The sequence below is a fragment of the Hyalella azteca genome, unplaced genomic scaffold (genome assembly GCF_000764305.2).
Source record: "Hyalella azteca isolate HAZT.00-mixed unplaced genomic scaffold, Hazt_2.0.2 contig17671, whole genome shotgun sequence".
Classification (NCBI taxonomy): domain Eukaryota; kingdom Metazoa; phylum Arthropoda; class Malacostraca; order Amphipoda; family Hyalellidae; genus Hyalella; species Hyalella azteca.
The window spans coordinates 215,940-240,848 of record NW_025947446.1 but is presented as its reverse complement, the minus strand read 5'-3'; the positions used below and the strand labels follow the sequence as shown (position 1 = coordinate 240,848).

General features: G+C 36.7%; 1 protein-coding gene across 1 annotated transcript in view; it reads right to left on the bottom strand.

Annotated features, from left to right (window-relative positions):
• Window positions 1–24,909, bottom strand: part of LOC108679657 (twitchin) — a 139,750-nt gene that overhangs the window by 76,801 nt on the left and 38,040 nt on the right. The window contains exons 17-30 of the mRNA XM_047885350.1: window positions 23,829–23,852; window positions 21,097–21,720; window positions 18,705–18,734; window positions 16,926–17,039; window positions 15,749–15,781; window positions 12,803–12,943; window positions 9,101–9,145; window positions 7,485–7,526; window positions 4,455–4,611; window positions 3,872–4,108; window positions 3,456–3,592; window positions 1,110–1,235; window positions 558–702; window positions 181–320 (exon numbers count right to left, since the gene is read on the bottom strand). Coding sequence (XP_047741306.1) covers window positions 181–320; window positions 558–702; window positions 1,110–1,235; window positions 3,456–3,592; window positions 3,872–4,108; window positions 4,455–4,611; window positions 7,485–7,526; window positions 9,101–9,145; window positions 12,803–12,943; window positions 15,749–15,781; window positions 16,926–17,039; window positions 18,705–18,734; window positions 21,097–21,720; window positions 23,829–23,852 — 1,995 coding nt within the window. The remainder of the gene's footprint in view (window positions 1–180; window positions 321–557; window positions 703–1,109; window positions 1,236–3,455; window positions 3,593–3,871; window positions 4,109–4,454; window positions 4,612–7,484; window positions 7,527–9,100; window positions 9,146–12,802; window positions 12,944–15,748; window positions 15,782–16,925; window positions 17,040–18,704; window positions 18,735–21,096; window positions 21,721–23,828; window positions 23,853–24,909) is intronic.

Below are 24,909 nucleotides of genomic sequence, written 5' to 3'. Positions count from 1 at the left end.
AAACATGACGCTTCATGCATTGCAGCGCCAATTGTTTTCATGAGAAATATTTCTGAATGTATCTAATGAATTTCTAATGAAGAGAACAACTTGATTTCCATCCAAATAATCATGCTAAGAATTTATTACGATAATTCTGTAAAATCTTGGGATTAGTATCCTCTAAATCGAAGAGCTCACCTCAAGCTTCTCCTCTCCTCTGAACCAGTGCACGATGGCCTTGTGAGAGTTCGTCTGAGCTTCCATTTCGATGTCCTTCGTGGTGTAACCGGCGGTTTTCTTTGGCAACGGACGAACGAATTTGAAGTCTGGATCCGGTTCTGAAGAATTTTTTAGTCGTCAGAGAAATTCGAAAACAGATTTATAAATCGACGTTCCTACACGAAAATATTTTAATATGACATAAAACGTAAACCAAATAATGAAAAATGGCTCAAAACATGTATAATTTAGAAATTTTATACTGTGAATAAACTGTATTTTGTAAGGGAAAACAAAACTGTATACTGTACGTTTTATTAACCAATAAATTTCTAACAACAGATAAATATAAATACCTTCAACGGTGAGCACAGCGTTGCAGGAGATGCCCATGCACTCGACCGAGTATCGGCCCATGTCCTGTTGCTCTGGCTTGGTGATCACGAGGGTGTGTGTGGTGCCAACCATCGTGATCTTGTGGCGTGAGTCGTTGAAGATTTCCTACAAAAAATCTTCGTATCAGCTTTCTGAGCTCTATTGTAATTATAAACAATCTTTTTTGCCGTTATTTAAGTTGAATAGAGCTGGAGCACTTCTAAAATAGAGCTGGAAAGCTCGCGTTGAAAAGCATTACATCGGAATTCATCTAAAAAGAAAATAATTTTGATCTAGCGAAAACTCAAAGCAGATAATATCTGCAAGGATATTTGCAGCTTCACTTCCATTTGATGTTCAATTCGCAAATAATTAACCCAAAACTTGAGTCAGTCTCTGTATATATATTCATGAATTCTGAACTACAAATAATATAACAGATTGCTTGCTTCAGGTTTAGATGAATTAATAATTTCAACTTATAGGAAATTAAACAAATCATCTAGACTGCAACATAAAACACCAGGTCTTACATCTTTCTTGAGGAACCACTTAGCCTTGGAATCCTTGCGGGAAAACTCGGCTTCGAACTTGGCCACTTTGTCCTTGCCTTCCTTCACTGTTTGATCAATAAGAGGCTTCGTCCATGACTCTTGTTTCTGTGAATAATGCATAGCAATAAGTTATTACATTAATGGATAATTACAATAAGTTATTAACGTTGTTAATCAAGTTACACTTCAGGCGAGAAGTTATCAAAAATCGTTGATGTGATGGACATAACAATTTTGTGGCATAAATAAATTGGATTAATATCTATTAACGAAATCGACTCGCTCCTTAGAATTAAGAGCTGTAAATACATGAATAAATACCAACCTTGTTGTTCCAGCTGCAGGAAAAATACATCAAGAAAATAATATTATTACCAAGTGTGTTCTTGCAATGAGTTAAGCGATAGGTGAAGGTGCTGGTAATACATTTAGGACATAAATGAAAATCCTTGAATTCCTTCTGGTGAATTAACAATTAGTTTGCATATGCATTCCAACAGGTTGTGAATGCATTCCATCGAATTAAGAATTAATTTGCGTATGCATGTCAACAGATTGTGAATGCATTCCATTTGATTGAGAATTAATTTGCGTGTGCATGCCAACAGGTTGTGTTTCAACGCAACAGTATAGAAAATATTTACACAGCTTTGCTGCACATGTTAACACAGAAGAAAGTTAAAATATCTTACAGAATTCTAGAATTTCGGTCACCCACAAGGTCGATTCGCAATTTAGCAGCGTTCAGTCAGTCACGTATGAAGCTCAACGATGAATGACCTCGAAACAGGTGAATAGTGAAGGCTAGTCCACGTGGGCAGAAAGAATATAAAAGAACATATAGATAAATTTTTTAATCAAGGAACATCGTCCCGGTGTGTACTTTTTACACTTTGCAAGGATCATATAACAACTAAAATACATTCAAATGAGAATATACGATTTGTCTTATTAGAAATAAGAGTTAACTGCTACATGTTCATCTCAGAATGTTTTGCGATTCATTTAACATAGAATAAATGAGACAGTAAAAATATATTTTAAAATGTTACGATACACCTGACGATACACAAACATGCGAAGTACAACAAACTATAAATTAATTTGCTAAATACATCGATCGTCATGTTAAGAGCCCGGGTCAAATATATTTTCATCTTAGTTATGACCCAACTAACAATGACGCATTTTTGTCCTGTGAGCGCAAGCGAGATGATCAAAAATAAAACCTTATTCTTTTTGACATTGAGTAGCGTGGGCCAGTCAGGAATGATTTCAGCAAGAGAAGGTTTGCGTTCTTTGGTGCGATCGGGGGGGCGGTAGTCCCAACTGCAGAGATCCTAAACGAGAGCAGCTTAATGACTCCAGGAAACATCGTTGGTCTCGTGACTGTGTAGTATGTACTCACAAATTGAGATCGATGCGTAGACAAGAATGAAGCCTCCACCATATAGTACAAAAACATGAGTTTGTTTGGGCTCTTGAAAACGATAATAGACGGTCTTCGACTAATCCTAAAGCTTAAAATTGTCCTACGGTTAGTGAAAAATATTTCATATGCCAAAAGTTTGGTCTAATATGATAGACAAAATAACAAAATATATAAAATTATTCTCATCACAAAAGCGTTCAAATTAGCTATGAACGAGAAAATTGTTCAGCTTAAAATAATGTTTTAAATCAAAACTTACGATATTAGAATATTATTTATTGAAAAATTTGCTAAAATTTGCTTCCAAGGTTTCCACTTCTGTTGCCGTGGGACTACTAATGTTATTCCCTAACACTGTTTACTAATAGTTTAGCAATCAAGCAGCCTCAGATATCACGATTTGATAGACAAAATAGACTGTTTACCCGAATATTTCGAGGGGACTGGGCAATTAGTTAGTTTGGGTAATGCGAGGCCACCTTTTGACTCGTGAATTTTTTATGACCTGCTATAAGCTAAACACTTTTTTATCCGTATTACACCAATCAATGACGCTAGTGCGGACGTTCGGTGAAAATCTTTCATAAATTCGATCAGGAGATCTTCTTAAATAAGCTTGAATTAAATTTAATAATTGGAAAAGGCCTGCACCTGAAAAATAAGTGTGGTTCAGAACACCTGAATGAGGCGAATTCCATTCATCCAACGCAGTCCACTGAAGTAAAGTCGTTCACTGTTTGATCCGAAAATGAAGTTTAAGCAAAGTACGTATTAAAATGTATACAAGGTTAAGGAAAAAAATGTGAATTCAAAGACCAGTATGTGATATTTATGTTATTAAAAATTACCACTAAAATAGCAGGATTTTACTTAAATAATTTAATAACACTCACCCTTTCAACTTTTTTGAGCGCTGGCTTAGGATCTTTATCCACCTCTTTGAGGTCGACCTCTTCCTTTTCTTGCTGTTGCTTCCACTTTGCGTACTTCTTTTTCTTAAGCATACTACGGAAATCCATGCCACTTGAATCTGCATGAATAATATAATACTCACATTATAATTAGCATAGATTACAACTGCTACATTGCAACAAGTCACAGTGTAACCGGATCAAATATATCAATTATCCATACAAGTGAGCACTCACCGCAGAGACGTAGAGACCGGATCAAATATATCAATTCATACAAGTGAGCACTCACCAGAGACGTAGAGACCGGATCAAATATATCAATTCATACAAGTGAGCACTCACCAGAGACGTAGAGACCGGATCAAATATATCATTTCACACAGGTGAGCACTCACCAGAGACGTAGAGCTCCATCTCAGCGGAGTCTTCGCCATGTTCATTGCTGACGATGACCTTGTATACGCCTTCGTCGTTGGCCTTCGTCTTGCGGATGCAGAGCGTGACGGTGTTGGTCGCGCCGTCGGTGTGAATTTTATACCTGCCACTTTCCACGATTTCCATGATTCCCTTGAAGAACTTGACTTTGGGCACCGAGTTGCCCTCCACGATGAGATCGATGTAGCCATTAGACCCTGCAACCGCGATGGTTCACAATCATTTTCTTTTTCACAAAAGATTTTATTTGATTTCAATTTTCACAATTCATTCCTTCTGACTTTCACCAAAAATCACGCGAAAAGAAAATCGTTGAGTAAGCTCATTTTATTAAATCGAAAATGTAAAGCGAATTGATAACTTATAAAATTTAACTGAGCGATTCTTTTACTAAGATCATGATGGTCTCATTTTTAATGGTAAATGCTATCATAAAAAATATTAATTGACCGGGTAAGCGGATGCGAATTGGTGCAGACTCAGACACTCCATATAATTGAACCTAAATGTAATTGTTATCACATGATTAATAATGGAACGCACCTTCCACAGCGTTGTACTTGAGCTGCACATCAACGATGGCTGGAGGGCCCGGGTTGCCGACGGGCGTCAGCGGGCTGGAGGGCTTGTCAATGCGGTTCTCATCTTCTGCAGTGGGCGCCTCGGAGCCTCGTCTGTCGGTGCTGGCACGCCGGCGGCCCTATTGTGTTTCATGACGAATCGAGCCGTAGGTTATTTGTATCGAAGAAATGTGAGTAAACCTCAAGCAGAATTTAAGATTGAGTTCTCAATGATTGGTAGCCATTAAAGTTTCATATGATGGATGCCAAGACGAAGCCGTAGCACGACGCGCGGTCGAGGACGAGTTCGGCCAGGAGGTTCAGGATGCAGTGTCCATGGAATTCGGTGCAGGTCAGGAAGAAGGTTCGAAGGGGGATGAAATAAATAAATTAGAAACATTACATTGGAATGAAATTTTATTTTGACAAAATATTAAAATTGTTCTAAGGTTAGTAAAAAATATTTCATGTGCCAAAAGTTTGGTCTAATATGATAGATAAAATATATAAAATTATTCTCATCACAGTAGCGTTAAAATTAGCCATATAAGAGAAAATTGTTCAGCTTAAAATAATGTTTTGAATCAAAATTTACGATTTTAAAATATTATTTCTTGAAAAATTTGCTAAAATTTGCTTCCAAGGTTTCCACTCACCTCAGTAGAAGCGTCATTGCACATCAAAAAGGCGATGATTGTTAACAAAACTGATAAAAGACATGCACGCAAAAATTAAATGAATAAGTACCAGGAAAAACTGTAGCATGGGTATGGATGAGATACGAATATAAATGTATATGTAGTGAATCATGATTAAAAGGCATGGAGATTTAGCGGATGAAGGTTAAATGAACATGTATTAAGTATTCGAATAGCGGTGCATTGTCAGAAACAGGAAGAGCAGGAAGGGTTATTGGCCATGATTTTCCGATCACAAATACCTGAACTTCAGAGCATGACAAATAAAAGTACTTTCATAAAATGTATTGCTTGGCAGACTTTTTTTTACAGCTTTTATTAATGTAAATGGTACAAAAAGACTAACGGCAACAACAGAGACTAACGTTTTTGCGAATATACTTTCATTTATTAATTAACGAGAGAAATTTCTTCACAAACTAAAATCAAGTCAAGGAGCTTTTCTGCACTTGCACTTAAAATGTATGTACTGGAAACTTCCGTTAACCTGGTTTATTGAGCAAAATTGATTTTTTTCACAGTTGGGTAACGAAAACTACAAATTATAACATCTGTAAATGAGTCTTAACATATATAAGGTTGAATTTGTTAATGTTCGTCAATCAAGACTTCAACAAGATTACAAATTTCCGTACATCTGTCGATAAATTTTGTATCAAGAAGGGAGTTACAGTTGAAAACTCAAGCACCGCAACTTTTTCTTAAAAATCGGCGAATATTTTCATTCAAGACAAGTTTTATTGTCCCAATTCAATATGAACGGATCAGATGGTGCAATAATTGAAGAAATGTCGGATAATTTTGAAGTATATGGAGGGTTCAAGCCTTCAAACATCATGGCTGAGTATAATCAAACCGCCGCCTTAGACTTGTTAAGCTTGCATATGTGATGAAGCAAAAATGAGCATCAGTAAAAGGGAATCAGCGTGAAAAATTTGAGTAAGCGAGGCAAATTCAGAAAATAATAAACCTATGAAGAACGGAGAGCAGGTCTACTTCCAAAATTTCCTTCTGACCTGGATCTCATCGTCATGAATTTCTCCCGGTCGCAAATGTTTCTGGTAAGGAATGAAAAAAAGACATTGGGGTAAAAAAGTACCCTCCAAAATAGTGCAAAACATGAATCACTGTAGCTTGATCTGCAGAAAATGTGGCATCGAAACACAAGGATGGATTGCTTAGTGTAGGAATTTTCCGTGATTTAGGCACAGAAGTTAAAAAAAATTCATGTTTTTTCGCCGGAGATGGAGGAAAAACTTGAAGCTTAAATGCCAGTGGAGGATTTTAAATGATGTTAATGAGTGAAGGTAAGGCATGTATACGAAAATTGTGTGAAATCACTGGCCCGACCATATGTAAGTTCAGACTTTACGCGGATCAGAGTTGCACAAAATTGAAAATTCAAAGTCGTGGCAATGAATGATTCTGGGAAAAGGACTAATAGAAGCGTGGATTTCCTTAGATAATATGGTCATTGTTAAGAGAATCGCATAAAAACGATGGGGAATTGGTTATTGTGATTGGCTTATTTGCTGTTGCCACGAACGTAATCCGTCATAGCGTCATTGTTTTTGGATTAAACAGTGGAATCAAATTTTTTTTTCAGTGTCAACGCGTTATGCAACTTTATTGATCCGCAAGTGTCAGAAATACAGAAAAAATAGAGGAAGCAGAAGTAATCCAGGGGAAGATGAAAAATGACATGAATAAAATGAATGGCTGTGGTGGATATAATGCATGTGGATAAAAATATTGAGAACGTGCAGTGATCTAAAAAAATCTCGGTTAAAATTATTAAAAGGAGAACGTGAATAGTTTGCTGGACTTGATACAGTAGGTGCCTGTCACTGCACAACATTCACGAATCCTGTGACACGGAACACTAAAGACATACTGGTCTTAAAACATACTGGTCTTAACGAGTCACTCTCGAACAACTTCACCCTGGCATGAAATATTGTATTTCAGGAAAACATGCGACAAAATCAGAAAACTTTTGCTTGCACTCCAAGAATCAACCTTAAAATTACGGAAATTGAAACGGACAGTTGTGAAGAGCTAAGACATACACTTTCACTCGCGTGCACACGGCGACAACTATAGATCTGCTAATTAAGTTCGACGATTCACTGATCGGGATCGAGACAACACGTAGACGAGAACCGAACATTCGTTATTTCAAATCCCAAACAGATTTCGTTTAGCTGTCATCGCAAAGCGTGCTGCTATGTATCATTAATGAATAACTCGAAGGGCGATGCGCAGAACGCGAAGTCAAACTGGATGCGATCGGAATAATAACATTTTCATCTCACCTTCACTTCAGTAACGCTTTCGCCAGGCTTAAGTTTGCCCCCCTGATGAACGCATAGAGAACCACGTCAGTTAATGCCTTGGCGTACATGTGCAAACTCTTCCTTAAGGTCATTCGAAATTTTTACTTGATTAAAGAGAAAAACCCTTCGCTCACGATGCCAAGAAATTAGATCGCTATGAATGTCAAATAAATGAAATGAAAAAAGCGAGAGATAAGTGAGCGAGAAAAATAAAATAACACCTTAACCAGAAAATTAACAATTAGAAAATATCAATGAGAGATAATAGTGAACTGTAACAGAAACAACTAAGGAAGACTAAGCGAAGATTAAATTATGATTTAGAGACACTGAAATATATTCGCTCTCTAAGAGCGTGTGGATAAATAATAAATAGAAAATTATTGAAAGTGGAGATACATCAAATAAAATTAGCGACATAGGAAAAATTTAACATGAAAATATTACAAAAAATACCACATTACGAAAAAATAATGGACGGAAACGAAACAGGACAATAAAACGTAAACGACATCGAGACATCTCAAGCGAGGTTTGTGGTGTCACGTACGAATTGCACGATTGATACGACAATGATACTGATGAAGGACGAAGCTTTTCCTTCTATGAGGCTTGGACAGCTGCGCAACACTGAGGGCACGTCACGAGAGCGGTTTTCCATGCAGGAAAAACAGACACATCCACCGAGGCACATGTACGACAAGTCGACGGTCATGTTTAGGACAATTATACGTTTATTGAATTGTTTAATTCATTGACGACATAATAAAAGTTCCAGCTACGTAGACAAGTAGTCCTGTAATGAACAAATAGGCGACGACATCACCAGTACACGACATTGAAGGCAATGGCAATGTCTCCATAAGCCTGGCACAAAACAACCCCCCACCGTATGAAAATCTGATATAAATTCAAATTATACGAGAATGCTGAATCAAAATTGAAAAAGTAACAATTCATTGTAATCAAAATTTAAAATAAAGATTAATCTGACGACTATTCTGCATTTAAATTTTAATTATTTTAATTGCTAACATTTAATTCATGTATGATTCAATTCTTTGGTGCGTAGGATTGCAGTTCCAGGCTTAGGATGTCGCAGTCACAAGGCACTTCGGTTGCGGGCGCTCACCGTACAAATGAGCGCACGTAACAACATCAACTGAGCTAAACTCCCCCGACACCTGTAGCCGATTTACAGTAATAGAGTCGGTGTCTCGACCAGAAAAGACGCCGGATATTGAAAATAATAAAGGAAAAAATTTAATTTTCTGGCACCAAAAATGATTTTCATTTTATAACAATTTTTCTAATATGCAAAGCAAAACTATTATGCAAAAATATTGTTGTTAATTCTTGTGAATTCGAAAGTGACCACGAAGTTGACGAGAATGCAAAGGGTTACCTATTATCCTTTAATTACGCGTAATAACAAAGTAGTCGCTATCAAGATAGAGGAAAAATCAAATTGGATCAAATATATGTTTTTTTAGAATGAAAAGCTCGGCCGTCCCCAGTTAGGTGGTGTCGGAGGAGTCCATCTCAACACGTAGTCACGGCGAGCGACACGAGGGTCTAGGGGCTATCATCGTTACCTTGAGCTCTTCGACCACTTCTCCTGGTCTCAATTTTCGCCCACTCTACAGGTAAAATACACACAAAAATAAGTAAAAATGAGGCAATTTTAAAAAAATTTTCCTAATGTGGGAGAATTATAGTAGTTTATCACGCACCTTCCTTCATAGAGCATCGATGGTGGGGAAATTGAAAGTAAAATAGTGCAAATTGTGGAAAGTAAAATAATGAATCAATTTTAAAAACATGAAGGTACAAGTGATTGCAAGCCGATCTTTTAGAGACTGACAGATGCTAACAAGAAGTAAGGTGCGTCACGTAAGTTTATGACTATTCTAACAGCAGGGAACAGCAAGAATATCGGCATTGTAACTCGTTTACATAATCAAAATAATGTCGTGTACTGAACACAAGGATGGTATTTGTTGAAGATTACGTACTAAGATCTCCATTTTATTGGAACAAACTCCCAGAATTTACAAAAGTTGCTGTTTTCTTATGCAAATGAGTTTTTACCAATGATATTCTCCACTGCTATTTATTCAGGCATTTTACGTTCCACATAAAAATGTGGGGAAAATATCCCACCGAAAATTGAAAAAGAAGGAAAAAGTTTTAAAACTGACTATAACTATGGTATTTTATCTAGAAGGCATCTAAATTGGTTAACGCAAGCGACTAAGAGCACTTGTCTGACGCCGTTCTAAAGCAAGTAAATAAGAATGCCGGGAATTTGTATTTAATCTCACTATTTAAGAGATAAACTACTAGAATCTTGCTATTAAAAACTAAACATTAATCCAGCATAGTCTCGCTGTGTCAAACAACCTCAGTTGAGAAGAATATGCATTGTAATCAGTAAATAAACATGCCGCAGTAAAAAAAATTAATTTAAACATGAATCCTGAAAACTACACTAGATATTTTAGTACGCAGAAACCTGTTTATAAAATCGTAATCCTATGGAACGCTTTTATTCGTTAAGACGCATTTGCCAGGCAAAAAGTATCTATCAAAAATGGCGCACGCTCGGTTCCAAAATCCATTCCTTGGGACTTCTTAACGACGAGTAATTTTGCGAATCCCTTTTCGATATTGTCAGATATTGAAGTCCAATTTTCGGCGCTTAATTATTGACATTGGCGACTGCCCACAAAAGAATTTATTACCCATACTTTATCATGTCACGTCAAGAGCGACAAGTTCATAATGCATGCTACACAATGAGCTTGATAAAGTATAGGTAGAATCCACGCACGCTGGTGAGCGTTTGTTTATTTCGCTACAGAGAGAAGCAAGAATATTTCTATGTACACCAGACTATTTATGTTATTAAGCGATGCCTGCATAGCCGACAGCAGCCGTGTGTTATAAAAGACAACAATTTTAGGCGGAATCTCCCATGGGCTTTATTTGATGACCGGAAAGGCCATCTTTTTCATCTCACCTTCTCCAAAATTTCGCCAGGTTTCAGGGTTTTGCCCTGTCGCGTGGATAAAATAACTTATCATGGGAATTTTTTACATTCATAAGTTGGAGAATGTTGGGTTGTTGTATTTTTATTAAGTGGGATGATCTATGGCGGTCTAAATTTCAGAATCTAACCAGTATTATGTGAGCAAAACTCATGTGTTTAAATAACTGTTGGAGGCAGAAATAGATATTCTGTAACGGATTTATTCAATAAACTCACGTATGGAGCTGAATTAAAAGGGGGCAAAGGATTTCGAGATAGCGAAGAAACGCGTATCGCAGTTTTGGATTCATTTAGAACTCAGCCTGGGTCTCGAACTCTCAAAGGTTCACAGTCGTGATTTTCCACTAAAATTGCTATAGCCCCTATTCTGATAAACAATTTGTGGTTTTTTAGCAAAAGCTTACGTTGTATCTTTGTAACAGTATAATTTTGATCGAACATTCATAAAATCAATCAAGATAACCAAGAGACATGATTTTTTTTAGAAAATGTTAATTACAAAGAAATTATCTTAATTCTGTTACATGACAACGACGCAGTAATGGACAATAACAAGAAATTTTGAGTCTATTTTTTATTTTGAGATATATACTCCCAAATTTTGCACGGAAGAATTAAAAATTGACAATTTTTAATTTGCCAAGATACGCGCAAAGGTGTGTAACTTTTTCAAGATAAAAATTATATGTCCCGCTCTAGGGAAATTCTATTTTCCACGTATCGAACCAATTGAGATGAAATACATTTGGGTTGAACAAAAATTATTATAAATTTTCTACGCACTTTTGAAATTCTTTTGCCCTTCACAGTCTCAACTGTAAATTATCACACCTGTAGAAACCACGACTGTGAACCTTTACCTTAATACTCCATAAATACTGAATCAAAAATTAATTACTTTATTATTTAATACATTTGGTCCGCGCACATCTTCCTATAGGTTATAAAAATATCTGCTTAATTGATTCTAATTATCAGCTTAATTGTGACCATAAAATAAGACATTATTGGAAGACCAGTAGTTTGTTTATGCGCGCGTCATTGCTTTATAGCATTTTAAAATAATCTTGATTAATTAAGGCCGGACGCAGCACTACTTCAAAGTTCGCTCGTGGTAGACACGCGTGGAGACGCCGGAATACGCTGTCGGCGGCGTCACTCAATCATAAGTTAAATGTCGGATTTTATTTAACGGTTTTTCGTATTTCCATTGGATTTAAAAGCGACGCGGCGGCGACGGTCGTGTAAATTAACGCATCTACTTTAATTTCAATTCGGAGCCAAAATTTTATTTATTCACGGATGAACGATCTTATTCAAAATACATTATTTATTTCAAATTTACTGTTTAATTGGGAAGAAACTTTTTAATTATTATAAGAAATTCTAGTGTTGGAAGATATTCCAACGCTGAGTTTATCATCACGCATGCACTGAACATGAAGGCTGAAGGGGACATAAAAGAATATTCGGGGAATGTTTCAATAGGGAATGCACATGTAAAGGGGAGCATCTAACTTGACATTATTCATAGAAAAGATACTGAATAAACATAATAAATAATAAACACACTCAAGAAGATGAGAAAATCTTAGGGTCTGTACACGTACGTAGTAAAATCTATTAAAATTCCGGTAAAATGTTTAGCAAACTGAATTTATGAATATTGTCCTGCATGTATCATAGAAATTTATGAACAGCTTGAGACTATCAACACATTCGCCTCCTAGCGTGAATTTATTGTAAATCTATAAGCTGATTTTAATATTGAACTATTTAGTCAAATGTCCCAATTGATAATGAAGCACAATTAAAGGACAGTACGGGAAGAATCTAAATTTTCTAATCTATTTGAAGATTGAAGTGCAGCATAGATTGAAGGCTTCAAAGAAATACTTTAAATCCCATAACTATATCTACTTCAAAACTTACTTTTCAAGAGCTCGCTCGATGTCAGAAGCTCAGAGCACAGACCAAAATCTAGCTCTCTTATATAATATATTATTGAATTAATACGCTTGTATTCACAGCGAAAGGATGTTACGTATAAAACTACTCATGAAAACCGGAATATAAAATATTACGATTGAATGTGTAATGGTATTTTTCAGTAAAATATAAATTTTTTCCTCGTCACTTCCCGAGCGCGTAAAATTATATAATAACGACTGAAATGAACTACTTGCGCAGATATTTTACCAATCAAATTTCCTATCAAAACAATTTTATCTAATTAAGGGCTTACCTCCTCTTGTATGATGAGCGAGGGTCGACGTCCCCCGGCATCTTCAGGGGGTATGAGGGAACCTCGTCTGCTCGAGGGGCCAGAAACAGGGGCAAGAGAACCTCTCTTGTCCGCTGATATTTCGATTTTCGGGGTCGTATCCTATGACATGGAAATCAATGGAATAATAAATGAGTTTGCTACGGTGAAATGAGTAATTTTAATTCCGGCGGACATATGTCGTTCTCAAACTGAAATCGATCGATATTCACAATATTATATGAAGCAAACCCATTTCCCAGGTCACCGTGTTGAATAATAAGTAGATTTTATAGAGATGCAGAAATGGTTAAGCTTTTATGCATGAACCAAGCGCTGAAGACAATTAGAACCTGTCAGAGAAGAAATATATCGTTCCAGTTATTATTTACAAGCTTTTACTGCAGAAAGGTGTTACGATTTGAAGAAGATAATTTTAAAACAATAATTTTAACACCAAGTAGCATGTAGTACTAGGATAATAAAGGCGAAGGAGTTTAGAAGAATCCATTTCACAGACATTACTCTGGAAAAGAAAAATTTAGTGTTGCACATGGAAAATGTGCATTTATGTTATAATTAAAATTAACTCCACCTTTTCTTGTCTCTCGACTTACTGCATCCACTCACGAAAAGCCGTTTAGAATTAAATACAATACAACCAAGCATCTTTCTGATCGTTAGTTAAGTTAAGTCACTTACATCGACCTCAAAGTTACAGAGACTACCCACATGAGAAGCGAGTGTGTTGTTCACATCGACGAAGCGACAACGGCGAGAACAGACGAGCTCGACTATACCTGAGGATTGAGCTTCCTTTGTAAGAACATACGGAACCCTCTACTGTTATCTCCTTCCTCCAACGTCTCCAGGATATCAGGTAGGATAGTAGGACTGCCTCTAGCATCGTCCTCGGGATGTGCGAGGGCTGTTGTAGCGAGGATGAGTTGTGGAGGGAGTTTATTCATCGTTGGAAGAGACATCGAGCGCGGGTTTTTTGTTTCGTTCTCTTTCAGTGACGCAATCGCAGCGAATTTATTCTCATGTGACTGGTTTGATTTGCGCCTTTCTGACTGGAATGTGCGTGGTCGTGACGAATCTTTAATTTGAGCCTCGGAATCAGTGTCATGAGCTTGTGTGAGTGTGTTTCCAGGATAACGTTGATCTTCTGTTGTATTATTTATTGTATTTAATTCGAGGTTGATAATATTATTTTTTCTTCGATGAGCCATACTTGCCGTGTCCAGTGCAGGTTTCGAGCCAGGCTTCCTATCCACACTCACATGCGTTCCCTAAGAACAGTCCGGTTGGTGTTAGAAAATCTAGGCCAACGAATCTAATGGAAAACACGTTAGTTAAGAAATTCGTCTCCACTCTGCACGCTTTATATCTACCATGAACTATTGTGACAAAAACAATGACAGGATTAACGTGCAGTGCAATCCTTCTTGGAGCTTTGTACCTTGCAGGTTGGTTGAACTAACGAGGCAGTGCACCAACGAATGCGTTGATGGTATCATCAACGTTGATACAATGCAAACTGCAATTTTTGCCTACATCCTATTACTCATCTAACAACTGGTGAGTCCTACAGTCCTGTTGAGGTAAGCTTATTGCAATAATAATTAACAAATTCAGCTTCATAGAAATAAATTTATTACGAAGCACAGACGGGATTGATCAAATTGACTAAAATTAATAATTATTATTATTATAAAGTGATGACCAATTATTATCAAAAATTTGAATTTAATTATGGAGACGATTAAGCTAGCCTAGCTGGTGCTTCGACTAGTCAAGTAACCCAGATCACATTAGTATTCAACAAAAAGTTTATTTCAAGTGCATAGCGAACGAAATAATTTAATAAATGCAATATGTACACGTCAATGGGCCAATTATACGTGAAATGGCGTTGGATGTTTTGCGGTTCCATTATGAGTAATTAGTTTATAATAAATTTGAAAGAGATTGTGAAATTTGGAAATTAATGCCTAGCAACCAGCATTCCACATCCACTTTCCTGTAGAAAAATTATGCAGATTATTTAAAAGTATATCGTGTACTGTGAATAGAAGTGCTCGAAAAAGTCTTGAATCAAACTACACGAAAAAAATGTAAACGAAAATAATTATGCCTCATAGGCTGTGTCATTATTATTATTCCGATGAAGGTTTGCCAATGTAATCTAGTTTTTATGCGCGCAATGCTATTTCCAGGACTGACTGTGAAGAACTTTTGCGTGCGGAAAAGACGACAACGAATACTATCTATAAGTTATCAGAAATTGATGGTATATACTGGCTCAACGAAACCATCTCGAATGAAGCGAACGATTGGCGCCCGTGAAATAAGATGTAATAGGTCAAAGGCACCACAACTTACCAGTAAATTAGACCACTACTCCGTAAAATACTGCGAATGTTTCTGTAACAAAAACACTCAAAATATGGAAGTTATTGCAGTAATTTCTACCGAATTATTTACGATAAAGCGTTACTTTATACAGATGATGATTCATCACGCGCAACACGTTGCCGTACAACGCACTGCAAAGAGGTTTAGAGTGTCGTACATTGCTAACTTCGGTTAGGCTACCGAAATACTTTTACTCCATAGAAAACTTCACGACCTTTATTTTGGAAATGGAGGTTTTATTTAAACGTTTATTAACTCAATCGTTAGATTTATTTATTTATTTATAGTGTAATATGACGTAAAAACCATTTATTCTGAGACCTTTTTAATATCAACATAAGATCAAATAATAGGTTGAAATAATAATATTATGGATTCGGATTGGTTCGTTTAAATATGGCAAGGAATGCGGGGTGAAGCGTTTCGAGTCATACTGATAAGAGTCGACAAAACTTGAGAGCTCAGCGGGGCGTTTATATCGCAGCAAGTGACTCAGGCCGTACGACTCACCGGCTGAGGCTCCGGCTCTACAATGCGTGGTTTCTGGTCACCAGAGGGACGGCGTGGGAGAGAAGAAGAAGGGTTTCTATTAGATGCTACCTTAGCATTCATTATTGCGACCTCAGAGAACCTCTTGGAATGGTATTAGTTATCTCATTAACTGATCAGGCATTAATTTTAATAAGCTTAACATCTTCCACAATAAAGACTGACGAGAAGTTCTGCTGGGTATCAGAATCTGGAAACAAATTCATATACAATATAGTTACAGAAGCTGCTGCTATAGTGAAAATTTACTAGAATAAATATTAATTAGTTTTGATTACTATGAAACTTATTATATATTCTTGATTATTTATACATACAACCGATTGCTCTCCCTGGCAAAACGCGTTTAGTGTAACTATAATTCACCAAATCGTCTTTTTCACTAAGCTATGAATGTAATTTTTATTTCACAAGGCCGGCATATATGAGTCTGTAGCTCTAAGTTTGTAATTTGTTCTGCAATAATGACTTATTTGTAACAGTTAAAATGTAGTAAAAACAAATGGAACCAGCAATCTTGTTATCTACGTTAACTCCAATGAAAGACAGTGGCAATGAAGAGTGTACAGATAATAAATGTTTGTCCCTGCATAAGAATATTGCGTTTTTATTGTGAACCTCGTCACTCAAGTTTATGTATAGTCAGAAGTACAGAGATAAAGAAGTGATGTTTGTATGCCATGCTGAATTGTGGGGTTGGTTCAGTATAGTACCGGAAGGAAGTTCAATTCTATTACGCAGTTTTAGTGGTTATTGTTTATTTGTCGTCGGTTGAGATTTGAATGTCAAGTAAATTGAAGCTTCATGAGCTGAGAATTATTTTGTGCCGTATTCGAAGTAAATAAATTGTAAGATCTGTTAGGTTAGCATGCAGAGATTTGTCTCCAGTATTTCCACTTGCTTATTAGTATGGATTCTGCTGTCAATTTTGTTTCGTAAACATTTACCCAAGAGTTAGTAGAGAGTATGGCTTGCACAAAGTTACCATACTCCACACCATAACCACAGGGTTAAAGTTGAGCCGCTGTTATGTAAGCTTGCCCAGCGTGGGTCCCGCTTGAACAAGAGGGTATAATACAGCAGTGGGCACAAGGCCCGAGGCTAATGAAGCAGTATTTGCTAGCATCCTCTGTCTTACCCAACCCTTCAAGCGAGAAGCGTAAGGGTGAGGAATCTCATCGTCGTCCAAGTCATCGTAGGGATTGACAGGAGGGGCGGTATCAGGTGGACGACAAGTCAACGGTTCTTCCTCCTTGACGTTGACACAGAAAAAGGTTACAGGAGGTTGCACGTGACATTACACAGACGAGATCTCGACGGGTGAAAATTTCACAAGTAAACATGCTGGTGAACGACACAGGTACAATCAAGAAACAGGACTCCACATAGGACTAGACTAAACTATACATATATACAAATGAGTAGAAGGTAATTTTCCACATAATAACACAAACTTATGAAGGCCTGAGGTATTTGAGTCTTTAGAATATTTACGATTCAAACTGAATTTCAAGAATATACTAGAAGAAGACTAAGAAAAATCATCACTCCGAAGGTATTTTTAAAATAAGTAACTGCAGTTTCTGATTCAAACGGAGTCTACGAGGAATGTATCATGAAACTACGGACCAAATTATTGAGGTTTCTTTATATTGAAAGAATTTTAGATTCCATTGGCTGTAAGATAGATAATATTTTAGCACATGCCGTACACGAGGTGTAGATAGGTAGAGGACATGCAAAAACAAATAACATTTATGACTTCATTTGACATGACAACGGAGCACAGACACGTCTCAGTAAAATGCGTCAATTCGTCAATCCTCGCCTACTTTAAAATAGACAACAATCGAACATCGTCCTTAAGGTGTTCGTGAAATAGAAGTTGTGCAGTTCCTAAAGATGGCATGATGGAGTCTAACATCCCTTAAGACGCAGCGGCGCTCATGTAGCCATAAATGTTGAAGTTATTCAAGAGAATTAAAATTGAATCCTCATTTTAGTCTAAGGAAAGTCAACATTTCCGAAAAGTTCAGGTTGAGAATAGAAGGAACATTTTTTAATATTCTAGCACATTTGCAAGGATAGAACGCCAGCGCCGGAGGGAATTCACTCCAAGCCGATGTCACCGGTAGCACGGTTTCATTCCGTCATAAGGCGGAAATTTCTAGTTTCGCAAGGTAAAGTGTTAGTCTAACATTATAGCAACATGCAGCAAGTCATTCCTCCGTATAAGAATATGTCCAAGTCACCGTTCATGATTCAGGAAAGTTGTCAGTTATCTTATTCAGAATTGTGCAATTTTTGCACGGTCTTCACAAGGAAAGTAAGAAAATTAGTCAGATTTTTCAAGGAGTAAAAGTTAGTGAAAAGGCACCATTTCCATTCGTTTCGGCCTCTGCGGTCACCCTTCACGAGTTTCATCTCGACTACTTGCTACGTATGCGTGCGTGGTCGTCAGAGCTCGAACTAAACTTCGTAATTTCATATCGAATGCTTGCTACGCATGCGTTATTTGTGTTCTACCAACCCCAAACTAAAGAGTTCCCGTTAACCACTCGCTTATTTCCATGCAAACCAAATGCTCCTACATTATTTCGACTTACCCGAAGCTGAAAAGTGTGTGTGTAGAACGGGAAATAAACATTCTAACCACTCGACTACTCACTATTAGTTTTAGAACCGACTAAAACGGATGTCCTCCAAGCCTTACCTTACCTCGATGAAAAATAATGTCAAGTTTTCAAACCAATAACCTAAATTTTCTTCACGATTCTTGAACACGCTTCACTGAATTGAACTTCGCAGGTTAGACCCAGACAGCATAACATTCTTTTTAAATAAGTGCCGTTCTTAATGAACAACGTCCATAGAAAACTATAATGGGTAATGTTAGTCAATAATTTGAACCAATTACCTCATCTTCTTGCGGTTGCGGTGCCTCCTCCTACAGTGGTCAATTGCCACCCACCGTAGAATTTTGATAATTCATTTGTGTAAGAATTTGAAGAGAAGTGAAAGGCCAGTGTTGAAATAAGACAATAGATTGTGAAATCATACTTAAAGATAGAGAATAAATTAAATGAAAAATTTCGAAAATTGATTTAAAATGCATAGTAAAGAATAAAAGGAAGAAAATAAGGTTCAAACAAGGAATTTACGTATGAAGGTGTATAGTTAAAAGGCAAGATGGAGATTTAAAAGAGAGAGAATGACGACCCAGGTCATTGAAAGGAGTTTAAAAGAAGTAGTTTAGGAGAGAGAAGGATTGGCGTGTCGATGTCGCCGAGAAGTCCACCAACGATAGTAGAGGGAGCAGAAAAAAGGCGTATTAGTGTTTATAGCAACGATGTCATCCTCACATACACTATTAAAGATAAATTATTGTTTACTTTATGGTGCACTTAATGGAAATTTAGGCGAAAGGTTTCTTCGGAAAAATGCATCTAAATTAGTGGCCACAAAATGTGTCCTCTGCTGAGAATTTGAATTGCCTTGCCATTTTTCACAGATTGCATTTTTTGATAATTTTATTGCATACAGAAGTAATTTTGGCATTCAATATAACATTAAATTTCAGGAAAATGGCAGGGCATTTCGAATCTAGAACCATTTTGAAGTCACCATTTGCTATCGAGGGATTCAAAACATGGTTTATTTTTCTGTGAAACTAATGCGGAATTTAAAATGGAAGCTTCATTTGTTTGGGATTTAATTCACACAGAAGAACGGATCTGGGTGAAGACGTTGGAGTTAAAGTCGCGGAATAATTTGCAATACTTTATTTTTCGTGGATTTCTTGTGACGTAAAGCCTCGCTTATTGTATAAATTTTTTGTTGAATTTGTATTTAGTGTAAAAGATGTGTTGAATACCGTGGTCATTATCATAAGGACAATGGTCTTTAATACGAATTCCGTTAAAGCTGCTGAAAGTAAAAGTCATAATTATCCAATCAAACTTTAAAAAAAATTGCGCAACGAAGAGCAATATATTTTCAAAGTCTGGGGCGCCAACTGTAATAAACCGATTAAACTCGAGCTAAAAATCTCCATTCAAATGCACCCGTACAAAAGTTTAACAACGAATTTTTATAAAAATGATTTATCAATATTCAGCATAAATATGGGCAGAAATATATAGGCAAAATATCTTAAAGCTAAATTTATTCAAACAATATTTATCGAAAAATAGCATGAGAATATCAGAAAAGACATGAAAACATTTGTAATATTTTTGGTCAGATATTTTAATCTAGGAGTTATTATCTATATATTACTGCGAGCATCCAGCAGACAAAAACATAACCGAATCTCTTTTATTACGGAAGCGCTGCCATCGTAATAGAAGAAATCATTCGGTTTTGATAGCATTAGGCCTGGAAAAAAAAGTCTTTAATAAAATATAAATTTTTGCTGTACATTTTTGAGTACTGAATTTACACAACCGTCAACACAAAATAAATGTCACAAATAAATAATAAACGATTTTTTATTGAAGAGAGTTTACGTTAGTAACACACAATAACCAATTAAACAAACACGTGGCTAGTCACACATTTATTGTGGCTTTATAATTTTTTTTAAGTTTTATTTGTTTTGTGATGTCACTCTGAGCACGGCGTTGAGCGGTTGAATTTGGTGCATGGGCGATAGAGAGGAAAGTGGGACGGAAGCAAAAATAAACATAACACAAAATATTTTGTAACAAAGAAAACAAATTAACAAGAAGGAATTATATTTTATCCTAAATAATAAAAGTATAGTTTGCCTTACTCGAGTGACTAATGTAGTACACGTTGTTCACAACACCTAGAACATTACATCTGTATAAGAGTTTCTCCCATACGACAATAATAGCGCACAAGTTCTGACGCTTCACTTGTAAGTCATTCTGAGTACAGTACGCACTCGCTACAACCCCGCAGTTACAATCAGGAAAGATAGTCGAAGAAAGTTTCAAAACACAGAGGCAGAAGAGGGACATTTTGGCATACGTGATTTGAAAATACGATGACACTGCCGTCTCCTCTGACGGCTCGAAAGATACAGCTGGAACTTTCGTAGTTTCACTGGAACAATATAGTACACGATAAAGCATAAATTTCAGATGTCAAAGCACGGATTGTACGCAGAAAGCAGAGACAGACGCAAGGAAGAACAACGAAATCTTTATGTTGAACATTTGCGCGGTAATGATACACCAATGTAAGAGAAAGGACAGTTCATAGAAGTTGTCGCGTCGAATATGGCAGTCGTTGTACTCTGACACTGAGACGATACAAAGATCCTGCTTATGATCTTCACCAACCTGTAGATCAGCGGAAGGTGTGAGAGCTGCAAGTTTTACATCAACACCCCCTGTTTTGACATCAGAGCCAGTGAATTGAAGGTCTGTAGAAACTTCGTCGGTTTTTTCCGTGCTCGCTTCAGCTTTTTTCTTGGGGGTAGGCTTAAGTTGAATTTTCTCTTGTGTTTCTTCTTGTTTTGGCAAAATTGTTCGCCTCTTCTTGAAGACTAAGGGAACAGGTGCGTCCGTGACCGATTCTGGAATTTTCAGAGCACCGGAACTCTTTTTCCTGAGAGTCGTGACGTCAGTAGTTTCTTCAGTCGACTGAGTCACTGCAGTCACCACGCCATTTTCCTTCTCAAGTGTGGTCTCTGACTTGCGCTGTTGTGATTTCTTTAAAGTTTCAATCTGCACCCCACCAGAAGAAACATCTTCTCCTTTAAATTGCAAAGAAGTGGAGACCTCTTCTTCTTCAGTTTTTTCGGTCTTCTGTTTCTTCTTGGGTGTGGGCTTCAACTGAATGGCAGCGAGATTGAGAGATTCTTCTTTTGGTGGTAACTGGCGTCTAAATTTTGGCTTCTTCAAGCCGCCAGTTGTTGGTATGATCTTCTTAGGGTCCATTTCTTGTTCTTCTGAGACTTCTGTCTATTGATATCATAAAGAAAAAGACACTGAACACTCTCTCCTCGTGCAAAACTTGTTATTTGACAGATTTCATCATTGTTAAAAGGACGCGTACCAAAGAGAATCACAGAGAAAGACACACAACAAGACGATAACCGTGCCTATAGTTCTGGTTTTTGGTTATCCCCTAGCCACATTGTATCAGGAAGTTGCACTGTAACATGAAGCAAGATTTAAGGACGAGACCGTGAAATGCTGCAAAGCCAAATTGTGTGATAGTTGGATATTGAGCGCTCTAGGTGTAACCAGACAAGTTTATGGATATTATTATCCTGCTCTGAGAAAAAAATTAAGATAAACATCTTATCCAAGTTCATCACTAGCACTGAAGCCATTGATGAGTGAAAGAGCGCGGATGAATTAACTGAAACATAACTGCAATTTATAAAGAGTTTCAAAAGAGTTGAATCTATGGGACGGATAAATGTTTTAATTGGAAATGAATAGTAACGAAAGCAAAATGTTTCATGTAACTGAGGGTGGACTAGACACTTACTTTCGTATTTATTGCGATAAGCATGAAAGCGCATCACTTTGCTGGCTCTTCAAGTTTATATTCGTTCAACCGGAATGACTCAGATATACCTTACTGGAATTGTAGGCTAAAGAAAAAAAATATTCGAATGTAGGTGCTAATTTATGCAGACCTTCTCTACCTGCATTGGAATGCATCATAAATGTTATACTGTATGTGTTGGCAAATCAAGGTCTTCCTTAGATTAAAAGGTTTCTGCGTTGAAAAGTTTGTATTCGAGACTTTATTATGATTTAAAACCTGAAATATTAATTTAGATTATGTAATGAGTACTAGCGTGACTAAAAAAGGAATATTAAACCGAAATTGACAAGTCGACTTCATAATAAGTGCATCCAAAGCCATAATTTTAGGCGAATCTTGAACGTCTGCTGGCATGGCGATCACGCCCCTCTAAAACGTGACTGCGATCAGTTGAACTTGTGGAAACTGGATTTAATCATTTGACTTGGGTAACAACCATGCTTACTAAAGTATTGATATACCAATGGTAGATTTTTACATAAATTTTATAGTTCTTTAGAATATATACTAGATCATCAAATAATTATCTCTTCATTCACTTCTCAGAAAATATTGTCATTTCAATTCACCAATTTTCTCGTAAATTCATTTACATTCATAACATGTCTTTTGCTTTTAGGGATCGAACTATCAATGTTCTACAGCTCAAAACTCTTTTTCTAATCTGTGTATTTCAAAACTTTTCTCGCCTTGTTTTTGATGGCGTGAGGCCGAAATTGAGAGTTTCGTCGATTTTGGGTTAGCTATGCGTCGTAGCCCAAAACTTTCTAACAAACTTTCGATACTCACAAACATGTTGAAATTATGGGCACAATAAATTCATAATTCTGGAAGATGTGCAGTGAAGCATACCAACATCAGCTTCTTAACAGGAACCAAAATCCAAAAGTTTTTAAAACTCGCATTCTTGTTTCTCCGCCCACTCCAACACAGTCATGTCAAGGGTGAACTTCAAAGATGCGAGTAGACGTAGAAGCAAGCTTTGACGTACATCAATGGAAACACTGAGGAATATTCAATGGGAAATCGAATATTTAATAAACTTGTTCTAAGATATCAAATGTAAACATTTCATGTTGACGAACTTCAATGTTGATCTACATAAAAAGCTCAGATTTTTACGTCGACTTGCATTCATTTGGGGCCACAAGATATACTACATATACGATCTTAACCTTCACACTCCCATGAATTTGCTCATTCTCTTTTTTTCCACCAATAATTCTTCATAGTTAGTAAGTTGAATCAATTAGAAGCCATAGATGATTAGTAATAGATGAATATTCGTGTGCAAGGATTTTCTAATAAATTTTTCATTTCTTGGAAGGGGAGGGGTTGTTGTTTGTCGAAATATATATGAGAAAACTGACATCTTCGACTGGAAGACTTAATTGCCAATTACAGTTCAATTAACAAAGAAGACAAACCATTGCATGCAAATAAGGGTAATTTTCAACCGACAAAAGTAGATTCTAGGGTAATTTCCTGCGATCGGTTGTTATAAACGTACCTGGATCTGCTTTTTCTCCACAGTCTGCAAACAAAAAGAGCAATTTGCACGTTTCAATAGATAATTTAGATAAACTTTCAATAAGATCAGGGAATTTAAAAGAGCATTTTTAAACAACGCGACTGGTCTAAAGACGCTTGAGTAGTTTCTTTATTTTTATATGAGATCTAAACTAAATGCGCTTAGTTAAAAATAAACTTTAACATTTTATGGAATTTATGCAAAAAATATCCATGGATTCGTAGGTAAACAAATAAAAGGAGATAGTTGAAAGGAAGAGAGAGGAGCGACGCACACCAAAGATATTGTTAAATTACAAGCAGGCAGTTGCAAATGTAAAAATACGAATAAGCGAGCATTTTGAGCCACAAACGGAAACGTTGTCCTAAGAAAACTGAGGTGTATAGGTAACATCCCAATCAAAAATATTAAATATTTGAGAAAGATCATTTACTTCCCATTATTCCACGGAAAATTAGTACGAAAAATTTAGTTTGAGCAATAATAATTGATAATTGGTTGCGAGCGAGTCTCGTTCAACCTCACACCTCAGCATTCAATGCGACGTTTAATTATGCAAGATTGCATACACATAAAACCCAGGCCAAGTAGCCATACCCCTTTAGAATGAAAAAGTTCATCTAGATAACGTTGCAATGGAGTCTCTTCATCATCCATGGATCTAGGAACAAACAAGTGCTTATTTTCTTCAGTCGTATCTTCGGAATCTGGAGCTTTTGTTTGAACTGTCAGTGAAACATTTTCTTCGTCTTCTTTAACAGGGGCTAACGACGCAGGTTTTTGCTTGACAGTAGCTTTCTCATCCACGCTGGACGTTGTCTTTGGAATTGGTTTAACTGGGACTTCGAGTGAGACCGCGACATGTTGATTTTCTGGAGGCGATAGAAAATTTGGACTTTTTGCTTTGGCGTTTTCAGAGATTTTATCCTCCGTTTTTGTTACTGTTAATGATGTTGCTTCAGATTTTGGCGGAGTTTTAGGGGTTTTCTGTGGCACTGTTGCTTCGGCTTGCACTTCAGACTTTTTTCTGTCGGGAATTCCTTTTTTGTTTTCGATGCTG